This window comes from Perca flavescens, chromosome 21, assembly GCF_004354835.1.
Source record: "Perca flavescens isolate YP-PL-M2 chromosome 21, PFLA_1.0, whole genome shotgun sequence".
Taxonomy (NCBI): Eukaryota; Metazoa; Chordata; class Actinopteri; order Perciformes; family Percidae; genus Perca; species Perca flavescens.
Genome location: NC_041351.1, coordinates 10,227,769 through 10,239,815, shown reverse-complemented (window position 1 = coordinate 10,239,815; position 12,047 = coordinate 10,227,769). Strand labels below are relative to the sequence as shown.

General features: G+C 43.2%; 1 protein-coding gene across 1 annotated transcript in view; it reads left to right on the top strand.

Moving 5' to 3' along the window:
- nrxn1a (neurexin 1a) overlaps positions 1 to 12,047 on the top strand; it is a 59,008-nt gene that overhangs the window by 19,783 nt on the left and 27,178 nt on the right. The window contains exons 3-7 of the mRNA XM_028567491.1: positions 4,376 to 4,677; positions 7,810 to 7,971; positions 9,950 to 10,021; positions 10,346 to 10,570; positions 11,280 to 11,427. Coding sequence (XP_028423292.1) covers positions 4,376 to 4,677; positions 7,810 to 7,971; positions 9,950 to 10,021; positions 10,346 to 10,570; positions 11,280 to 11,427 — 909 coding nt within the window. The remainder of the gene's footprint in view (positions 1 to 4,375; positions 4,678 to 7,809; positions 7,972 to 9,949; positions 10,022 to 10,345; positions 10,571 to 11,279; positions 11,428 to 12,047) is intronic.

Genomic DNA, 12,047 nt, shown 5'->3' with positions numbered 1-12,047 from the left:
GATAAAAGATTAGTCATTAGAAAAAAAAGAGTCATAGTGCTCAAAAATCTCCAAAGGAAATGAAATATTTCAGCTTGAGAGATTTCCATTCTTTTCCTCTGCTTTCCTTTTCTTTTGTCTTTCCTTTCTCTGCATATCTTCATCCTCCTGTCTGCTTTGATCGACAGTGCCTTCCACAGGATGAAGTGTGACATGTGGTGTGTATGTCAGTGTCTGTCTCACTGTTTACTCTGAGCTAATACTGACTCACTCCATTAATCTGAGCTACAGATCCACTCCAACCTGCCCACTTGAGAGTGTGCGCGTTCCTGCGTGTGTGTGTTTGTGGTCACTGATTGCATGCACGACACATGTTCTTCATTGTGATTGTGTCATCCAATATGCATTTTCCTGCCTGATTTGTGTGCGCGTACGGCCGTTGTTGTTGCGAGCCAGAGCTTCAAGATCGATGCAGATGCTTTATGTGCTCCTGTCTGGTCTAATGACATGTCTGTAAATTAGCAACAGAATGGCAGAGCACAACGGTGAAACCTAATGGCACCTCTGTAAATTACCGCTAGAATGCTGCTGGACGGCTGCGTGTGTTCTCATTGTGAACAACTTGGCTGCCCCCCTTACTCCGCCACCTCATCTACATTTGTCTACGTGCCTGCTTGTGTGTGATTGTGTTAGCATTTGTGGCTGTTCTTTCTCTGTGTGTGTGTGTTTGTGTTTCTTGTGTGTGTCTCCCTCCACCTCCTCGCTCTCGCTCCTCTCAGTAAAGACTAGCCCGAGGCCCTGAGTTGGTAATAGCTTTTCTGACAGCAATACACCAATATTTACAGAGACCAGCACCCACCCACACCCCTGCACATTTCATGCACACATAAAAAGCCTATACTTGTCCGCTCACATTCACGTGCTTGAACACAAGTTACACACACTCCTAATTAACATGCTGAGAGGGAAGGAATCACACACTAGGGGGAACTCACACGCATGCTGGCATACAACTTGTTGTTTCTTAAGGCCCTGGCACACCAGGGAAGGGCCAATGGTGAGCAACCGTTGCTCTAGTTTTCGCGGTGTGTCCCGTCTGCCTTTTTTTTTGGCCCTTTCAACATGTTCAGCGTCCGTCAGCATCTGCGTGAGGAATCCATCTGATTGGCTTTGTGGCATAAGCAAATTTGTACCCAATATGAAAAACGGTAGTGTGAGGAAAGCAAACAAACGACCGTAAGAGTGCACAAACTCTTCACATTTTTCATCCTTATCTCATCTGATCAATCTAATACACATAGAGCTGTCAAAACTGGCAAAAAATTTAATTCAAAGTCCTACACTGTAAAACTTAATAGAAAGAGCGTAGACTACTCTTCCTCTCTCTCTCTCTCTCTCTCTCTCTCTCTCTCTCTCTCTCTCTCTCTCTCTCTCTCTCTCTCTCTTTCTCTCTCTCTCTCTGCTTCATGGTTGGTGCTTGACTGACAACTAGCTAAGCCCCCTAACAAGCAAGCTAGCTAACTAGCCAGCCAACTCATACATCCATGAGCCAACTGGCCAGCCAGCCAGCGATATTTTTTTACCCACTATGGCCACTTCAATAGCTTTCACACACTACTATTGGCCAGGTGTCCATGCTTACATGTACAGGTCCTATCCCCTGACCAATCCCCTAACCCTAACCTTAACCACTCAAGGTGAAATGCCTAACCGAGCTGCTTCGTAGGGCGGGTCTTGGCGTGGCCATAGTGGGATTCATAATTTGGCAGCCGGCCACTTAATTAGTAAAATTTAACAACTTAGCTAATGTTTCATTCACACGCTCTTTGTCGCTCTTTGTTGGAAATCAGATTGCTATCTCCAGATGAGTGACAACTTTGTTTGGCTCATTTTCTGTAACCATTGTAGCATGAAGGCATGTTGAGTGAAATTAGCAAGCTAACATTAGCCAACTAGCCAGCGACCAGCAGTGGGCTGTTTGGTCAATCCACTGCACTCCCATGGCAGGGAGACATACCGAGAGAAAGGATGACAGCCCGGGAGATGGACAGTCTGGTTAGCCATCTCCCGGTGTCCGCTGTTTTTCAGCAGGGGGACCTTCGCTCTGTGCTGCTGCTGCTGATTCAGGCAAAGGCTGTTTTGTTGTAGATGTCATAGCAATGTTTGTATCCGGTTTTCCTTTTTGAATGACGAATAGATTACTGCCGCCTGCTGGCATGGAGAGTTATTTTCTCTCATGTAGGCGCAGAACTTACGTGGTAGTTGGCCAGAGGCTGTAGTCTTTGTGTAGCCTGACAAGCCAGACCCACATCAAGATGTTGGGTCTGGAATCTCACCATTGGCAGGGCTCAATCCGAGGGGCGGGATAAGCGGTTGTCTTTCAACTTCCCTCTGCACGCAATAGGATAGCGCTACAACCAACCAGAGCAACGCTAGTTGATAGATTAAACTTTACAAAACTCCGAACACATCTTCCTTTTTTAAGAATGACTTCAGTGCCGTTCTTTGTTCTCTTCTCAAAGAAAAGCTAAACTCCAAGTCTTCCAGAGTCGCGGCCAAAGCCGATTGAAAGACCGCTGTTCGCCAGCAGCAGCAGACATCTTCTTTGTTTTCAAGTAGCAGGGAATTCACGCGGAACCGTCGCGACTCTGCTGTCATTATGTTAAGCCCGCCCATCGTCTCTATACACAATGTGATTGGCCTGACTAGAGTTTGGTTTTTCCAGCTTGCAAGCCAACAGAGAATTGCTAGACGACCCTGGCTGCAAATTACATTTGCTGCCGCTAGTGTGCGTCTAGATTTCTAGGCTAGTCTTTGTGTGTTCCAGTGCAATTTTTTTGGCCAAGACAAAGGCAACAAGGGCTGACGTGGGGCAACGTGATGCGACGCCACAGCTGGCCTTCATCGCAACTAGTTTTTGGCCGTCTGCTTGGTGTGTCAGGGCCTTTACCCTTATGTTGGCGTCACACTTTGTTTTCTTTTTCATGCAACAGAAGCAAAGAAAGACAATTTGCCACAATTGCTCTTTGAATTGTGATATATTGTCACTTTTTCCTTCTCATTCTCTCCGTATTATATTCACTCAAGTGCGGCCAATTCCATTTCAACGCTCTTCTCTCTGCCTCTCACTACCTTAATAACCTATTACACTTCAGTGTCACTTTTCATTATGTGGCAATCCCCCCCTCCTCTCCAGCGGTTCCTCACCAAGTGTCTGTCTTGCTCCAGCCTGACCTAGTGTGTGCTTTAAATTCTCCTCTGTTCTCCTCATTATCGTGAACTACAAGTTGGTGGTTATGCCAGAGGCTCCACAGAGAAGAGAAAAAGAGGCCAAAGAGATGTGCATAATGGTGGCGTGAAGCGTATAGGAAAGTATGAGCGACATAGGGACGGTGGTAAGGAGAACGCTAAAGCGGATGCGGAGGAAGGGTGATGCTTTGGGGGGAGGGGTGTGAAGGAGAAAGATAATGACGCCCCTGCTTGTGACACAATAGTATGATCATTTTTTCGCAGCTGTGTGTGTAGGTGTGCATATTTGTTCCTCTGCTGGCTTGCGTTTGTGGCTGTGCTATGTGTCTGAGTAGGTGTGAGAGAGTAGATAAGAGAGTGTGAGCTTAAGGATGATGGATTGCAAAACCTTGTTCTTGTGTCCTTGGGGGTCACGAAGGGTGTGCAAGGTAAGTTGCCATTGGCTGTCTGCTTGTTATTCTGAATTCTAATTGGCCAATTCTGCCTGCTTTGGCTGCCACAATGCTTACAGGTCGCCGTTCTCCATCCTTTTCAAAACCTTTCTAACCTCTACTGCTACTGCACATACATATGCAGACACACACATTCTGGCTTTTGACGAACATCACAAAATGAGCCATGTTGTCAAACAAGACCACATCACTTCAGACTGCCAGCACAGCTGTTCTCTCAAAAGGGAGGATGGCAGGTTTCATAACGAGTTTGGAATGCTACAGACTCACGACTGTCTCTTACATCCACACTGTTTAATCTCCAACCCACATGAGCGATCAAAGCTTGTTTACACGCCACTCCATGTACGATTAGAGGTATGGAAGGAAGTGTTTCTTCCAAGTGCTGGCATCAGTGAGGCTTTGCTTGACAATAACAACATTTTCAGCATCTTGAACAATATGTTTTGTACTCCACATCCGAATCAAATTTAACCAGGTGCTTTGTTTTACTCAGCTGGCTCTGATGAACACCCACCATTTTATCATCTTTGAGCATATTGTGAAGAACAGTGTGGGAAGAAGCCATGTAGCTTGGATGTTGTAGTTATCATTTTGAAAATGTTTAACAAGAGTGTAATGGCTCCACACGTCTTTGTTTTTCCTCCCTGTTTGCTCCTCCTCCTTCCCCTTTCAACTCTCCCTTTCTATCTCAGCTCGCGAGGAGTATGTTGCCACCTTCAAGGGCTCTGAGTACTTCTGCTACGACTTGTCGCCCAACCCCATCCAGTCTAGCAGCGATGAAATCACGCTCTCCTTCAAGACGCTGCAGCGCAACGGCCTGATGCTGCACACCGGCAAGTCAGCCGACTACGTCAACCTAGCACTGAAGAACGGAGCCGTGTCACTTGTCATCAACCTCGGCTCCGGGGCCTTCGAGGCCTTGGTGGAGCCTGTTAATGGCAAGTTCAACGACAACGCCTGGCACGACGTCAAGGTCACCCGCAACCTGAGACAGGTAACCAGACAACAGGAGGTGGAGGAGTGAGCGGCCAAGCAAACAGGAGAGGAGATGTAAAATTAGTTATGAGTTTGATAAGCCTTGAGGAAGAAAGACTTGAAGGTTTGAATATGATAGGGTATAATATGATATCATAGGATGGCAAGTGGTAGATAAATGAATGGATGGAAGCAATCAATGGAAAATTAATTTACAACAATTTCGATCATTTTGATGAACTTTATCAAGCAAAAATGCCAGACATTTGCTTGTTTGAACTCGGCAATTTTGAGGATTTACTGTTTTCCTTGTTTTATATCATTGTAACTGGAATATCTTTGGGTTTCGGGTTGTTTGTTGAACCAAACGAGAATTTTGAATGCATCACCTTGAGCTCTGGCAAACTGTGATGGGCATTTTTGACTATTTTCTGACATTTTATAGACTAAATGATTAGTTTATTTGAGAAGTAATTGACAGATCAATCAAAAGTTAAAATGATTGTTAGTTATAACGTTAATTGTAATTCCCTGGTAAATAGTATCAGTGTGTAATTGACTTTGGTGAATCACAGTGACTGCTGCAGATGTTTCAGGGGCGGTGGGCAGCTGAAAAGACTTTAGTCCGCAGCAAGAAACTAATCAATGTAGAAGCTACGGTCAGTGGTGTGTTGTCCATCTGCAGTGATGCTGTGGTAGGAAGAAAATACCTGAGGTTTTGGTCTTAGTTTACAGTGGGTTAACCACCAGACCAGCACTGCTTTCAGCTCTAGGTGAGTCATTTTTCAATTGTGTGTGTGTGTGAGTGAGTGAGTGAGTGAGTGAGTGAGTGAGTGAGTGAGTGAGTGAGTGAGTGAGTGAGTGAGTGAGTGAGTAAATGAAAGAGAGAGTGAACTAGAGAACATTGAGGGTCACTAGGACTCAGGTGCTTTTAACCCACCTGTACCCTGCCTCTACCGTTTGCCTGTTTGTACTACTTGACTACTAACTTTACTAACCTGCTAGTGAAACTAACCACCATCCATGGAATGATTCATTCTACTAACCTAACCTGTGCCCTTCTCCTAGCGAAACCACTCCAACCAACCTACTTACCTCACCAGAGGCCTTCTAGCTTTCCTTTTTTTGTTCCCGAAGTTGTTCTGTTCACAGTTTTTTGCTTTCCTTTCTCCCCCTTCTCCTACAAAGCACTCAGGCATTGGACACGCTATGGTAAACAAACTCCATTGTTCGGTAGATATCATTCTAATTGTTTCTTAGTTTGGGTTTGCCCCGTGTCTATTTCCTTTTGAACCATAGACTTCAAAACTAAACCAATAAAAGGATAAATGCGGTTGGTAATCTTTTACGCTTAAAAAGCCCCCGTACCTCCTCCTTGCCAACCACTTTTTTTTCTTTAAACCCCCCCCCCTTTCTCTACCGTTTTTGTTACCCCATCACTTTGTGACTGACATGTAGGCGTGTACTGATTGGCTCATCCCTCACCTGCACGCAAATGGCGAGCCCCCCCCCCCCCTGCATGGCGTGACTCAGAAACCCTTTCCTCTCTGATTGGTCTGTAAAATGGATAGAGAGGTCCCTCCTTCCCCCCCCTTTTTTTCTTTTTCTTCTTTCGATTTCTCGTCCTCCACACTGCCACTGCATGTTCTCCATGGTGCCTGTGATTCATCCTGTCCTCAGTTTTTTTTTTTATCTACTGTGTCCTCTTTGCCAGTGGTTGCATGCAGAGAGAGGAACAGGCTGCATGTTTATATATTTATGTGCATATGTGTACGTGTGGAATGAGCTGTAACCCATCTAACACCTGTGCGTGTGTATACATCAATATGTGTATGTTCGTCCATGTGTCATATCTCGCTGATCTAACTAAACCCCCCCCAGACCACAAACTAACTAACTAACTAACACCATCATCACAACTCACCCTAAAAACACAACAACATAACATCATCACAACTACTAACAGCATTGAAATCATTACCCTAACTTCAGTAACCCAACACGGCTTGGCCTGACACAAGTAGCACTACTGTGGCTGCCAGCAGTGCAACAACTAACAACTACTAACAAGTAAATAGTACTAACACCTATTGCAAAGCACGAAGAAGCCTGTGGAGACTTTACTAACACCTGCCTGGCTGGGCAAGTTTGCCCGGCAATGATAAGCACCATCAGTGACAGGAAACTAACTGTAGTGAGAAAGTAAAGAGCTCACAACCTTTATGGGCAGCTGAACATGGTCAGTAATATACTGTAGAATATCAGTTTGATACCATACCTCTAACTGTGACTTATGTGTGACAGGGTTAGGAACCAATGCAAGCTAAAAGCCCCAAACAGGCTATTATACAGCAGAGTAGTCGTAGTAGGCTAGTTAAAGAATAAGAACACGCGTGTCAAGTGTCACTTTACTGTAGGTGGAGCATTCGGGAGAGATGTTAGTATATTAGGAAGTAAATCTGCATATTCTACTTAAAAGATGAAGCAGATTAGAGTTTGTGGCAGAGACATAAGAATTTAATTTAATGTAAAGGTTGAATTAGCGGACAAGACGCAGCTAGCCTTTTATTGCAATGCTGCAAAAATCGTGTTGGTTTAGTTTGTTTTGTAAAGTCACTACAAAGCACTGACAGAATAACAGACTGGTTTTGAAGTTTGGGTATGGAGAGTTGCAATCCACTGGTGGTGGCACTGAAGCTTTGGATATCAGTGAACCTATGAGTCACACACAGCATCTAGTTGTCATTCTGTGCAATAGACTTAGACAGGGAGAAGCAGGCAGACCACATAGTCTGATTCTAGCTAGAGTGCAAGTGGTAAATGGGGCTGCAGATTGTATTACTAACTGTTGGCAGAGGGATTGACATTTAGCAGAGTATAGAAACATATTTCTAATGTCAGTAATACCAGCAAAGACGAGAGGCAGCACAACTCAATTACACCACACAGTTAGCCCTGATCCACACCAAAACAAAGTCCCAACAGCACAACTAGCCAATTCCCCAAACCAATTAGGACTTCTCCCCACCACAATGCATACACGTTACCAGTGTAACGGGGGCTAATTTGGCTGGTCAGCGCCTAGCTAGCGCTTAGCGCTGCCTTTGGTGTGAGTATATAGCGTGTCCTTTCCCTGTGCTTTGTTATGTAGGTGACCATCTCTGTGGACGGCATCCTGACCACCACAGGCTACACCCAGGAGGACTATACCATGCTGGGCTCTGACGACTTCTTCTACGTGGGAGGGAGCCCCAGCACTGCTGACCTGCCCGGTTCTCCAGTCAGCAATAACTTCATGGGCTGTCTCAAAGAGGTGGGATATATGCAAGATTCACACATATGTGTATATAACATGTTTGACACACTCGTACTAGAGCAAGGCAGTATTGTTAAAAAACTAGCTTGATAACAATGCGATTATTTATCCAGTAGCCTATCATATATATTGCAATAAGGCAAATGTTTGCAAAATTACACAGAATAGTCAAACTGCTTTATATCAGACTATTAACTACAATTTGTAGTATTATTAAAAAAGACTGATTTCAGGCTGAATGAGCTACTAATATAATCTCCACATGATCATTTCTTCACAGTATGATTCCACTGAAAGACAATGAATAAAAATATTTCATTATTGCCAAGTTCATACACTCATAAGGCACAGATTTCTATATACTCTCAGGTTTTAAGAAACACCAATCTTCTTCTTTTTTTCTCACTTTCTTACTTTCTCTCTTCCTCCCTAGCCTTTCTGTCAAACAAACATTTACACACACACACACACACACACACACACACACACACACACACACACACACACAAATGCTTCCAGTTGGCAGACTCACACAAACAGTCCCAGACACACACACACCCTCCCCAGCATCAGAGAGAATCAGTGATGAGTGTCGTTGAGGGAGTAGATACAGCACTAAGCACTAACATGCTAATTAGCTACGCCACAGAGACGCTCCATCCATCCGCTGTGCTTGAAATGGGCCACAACACTGCAACAACAAAAACTCACATTCACAATCACAAAATGCATACATACACAGATATGTGCATGCGCATACATGTGCGGTAATGCACAAATATACACACTAAAGCACACACAGAGACAAAATGAATCAAGCAAAAATAAACATACATATGCATAAACAGCACCTGACACAACAAAACTCCCAAATACACATATACATATACAATACTCATTTTATACCCACCCTGTCTGAGTCTCCCTTTCATTCACACAGGCTCACACAGAGGCATAAACAAACAACCAAACAAGCCGACAGATGATGTGCCAAACAGAGAGCTATCTGTATCAGTGGTGAATACGCTCTGTGTTGCTTCATTAAGAATGATGGCGTTTAAACGAGGCTGCCGCTGTCAAAGTGAACCCTCCTCTGGCACATTTACATATTTAATACGATGATATGATAATCCGTGTGAGCAAATTAAGATGTATGCAGTGAATCACGCGCATGAACGGTCACGACTGTAACAATTTTGTGCATTTGATGCAGTGCAAGCACACTCCTCCACACACACACACACTACACGCTTACACCATTTTGCACACTTGCAGCACTTATATTCAAGAATCACTCTCATTGCCCTACACACAGACACGAAAGCACCGACATACAAAAAAATTCAAGACAGAGGTGAAAAGCCAGTGCAGAGGGGAAATTTTGTGATGTTGCCGAGTTGCTCACAGGTCATAGAAAGAGGTCTGGATTAATAAAGCAGAGCCTGTGTGTGCCCGTCTCTCTGGACATCAAAATGCTCAGCACAAGCACACTCCTTACACTCATGCTGCTCAGTCAGAGAGCGTATTGTGTCAGGGAAAGGAAAGAGAGAAACAAAAGGGAAGAAGAGAGAGAGTAAAAGCGAACCTGCAAGTGACAGGGACAAATAAGAGTTATTAAAGATGAGGCTGGAGTGGCTCACTGCTCTTAAGGTTGTCACTTTTATATAAAAATACCAGAAACTTGAATAAAAAAACGTGTTTCCTGAGTTGAAAGATTGATGGATGTCTGGTGTCTTGCTCCCTCTTTATCTTTTCAGCATTCTCTCCTTTTTTTGACTTCTGAATAGGTTAATCAAAGCGTGTCTTATTCTCTTTGCTATAATAAGGTTAAATAAAGAAAAATACATATTATGTGCCACAATATTGATATAGGGCATCTATTGACCAAAAGAAGAAGAAAAAATAGGCTTATTTTTATTTATTCTAAAGGTGAATTAATGTGTCATTCTTTGCCCTTCAACCCCGTCCCCTGAAGGTGGTGTACAAGAACAATGATGTACGGTTGGAGCTGTCTAGACTGGCTAAACTGGGAGACCCAAAGATGAAGGTATACTTTGAACATCATGCACAACTTGAACCATACACATTATCCTCTTATACACAGAACACAGACATAATTTTGTATCACAACCTCCTGTCAGGCCCTGTGAAACATATACTGTAGGAATTTTAAGTAAATGGGATTATACTTTTGAGAGGTAGCCGCAAGCTTTTGTCTTGTAGTCAGTTCACAGCTGAAAGCAACTGGCTTTACTTCAATCCTAGACTACAAAGGGACTATTTTTGTTGTTGATGTTCACTGAAAATCATAACAACCCATTTTCTAAATGCTGGAACCCCTAAACATTTATTTTTCTTCTACCTTCCCCAGGTAAGCGGGGTAGTGTCTTTTAAGTGCGAGAGTGTGGCCACGCTGGACCCCGTGACCTTTGACACCCCAGAGTCTTTCGTGGCACTAAGCAAATGGTCAGCGAAGAAGGCGGGATCAATCTCATTCGACTTCAGGACCACAGAGCCAAATGGGTTGATGCTTTTCAGCCATGGCAAACCCAGACAGCAGCAACGCAAGGACCCACGCACGCCTCCTACACTCAAGGTGAATCTTTTTTTTTTTAAACACACAGGGAAGATTTAAATTAAAAGAAACAAGACAAACAGTCTACCGGCTGGACTTAGACACAGCAGTGCTTTGAGCTACATGCTGATGTTTAGCAGGTACAGTATGTTTAGCATGTTAATCATCTTACATTCTCTAATTACAAAGCACAGCTGAAGTTAGTGGGAATGCCATTAGTTTTGTAAGTATTTGGTCATTAACGGTGTATTAAACAAATTAAAGTTTTGAATTTGGTGGTGATAGATGAAAAGTTCAGGGATCATAAATGTTATTACGAGACATTGTCTGGGAACCAAAAATATCTGTACAAGATGTAATAGCAATTTTTATTACTATTGTCAAATGTATCTATTGAAAACAGAACTAAATGTGATTTCACTTTAAATCCAAAATGGCTGTCCAAAATTATGCCTTTAAAACTTTCCTATAAACCACTGAATTCCTGATTGTCTCTGAAATATACATATATATATTCAGAATCGTGACTCTAAACAATCTCAACTAGAAATCCCCATTTCCCACAAGTTTTCGACAATGTAAATGTATACTAGTATCCACTAAAATTGAATGACATTAGACAGAGCCTAATTAACCTCATTGTAACTCACAGCTGTAATTTGCATTTTTATTGCTAGCCATCAACGTCCCTTTTTACAGAACACTAATACTGTGTCTTTTTGATGTTCAGGTGGATTTCTTTGCCATTGAGATGCTGGATGGGCATCTTTACTTGCTGCTGGACATGGGCTCAGGAACCACCAAGACCAAGGCTATCGACAGAAAGGTCAACGACGGAGAATGGTATCATGTGGACTTCCAGAGGGACGGACGCTCAGGTACACTCACAGCTCTCTCAACTCTGATGCTAACCATGACCACAGAGGTGATAAGGAGGAGGTGGAGGATAATGAGTAGGCGAGATCATACTTCAACATTTTATAGTAAGCCCCAGCCTAACAAGGCCATTCGGCTGCTGCCATCCGTCGGCTGCCATCCGTCTGCTGCCTGTATTTAATTCAAACTGGGTTGTAAAGGTGCTGTGTTGACCAGTTTGAACTCAATCAATATACAGTAGCACTGTCAAATGTATTGTAATGTGTTGGTATAATTACCATAACACTGAGATTGTAATTAAAACAATTGGTAGCCTCTTTCTCATGCTACTGGTAGTGCTGTTAAAGTTTTTTAAAGGTGGGGCCACATTTGCAATTAAGCCTGTGCTTCATAAAACATGCATAAAACATACTCACCCAATGTTTTTAGTTGTCTCTTCTTATATGTATTTTGTCCCGGTCCTTTGAACACATCAGCCAAATTACTGAAACAGTATATACACTACCAGTATTTGAAATGTTTTTCATCCTGATATAATTATAGTTTTCATAACTGTATTAATCACAGTCTAGAGACCCACAGTAGAGGCTGCCAATCTTCTCATTGTGGATCTTGTTTGTTT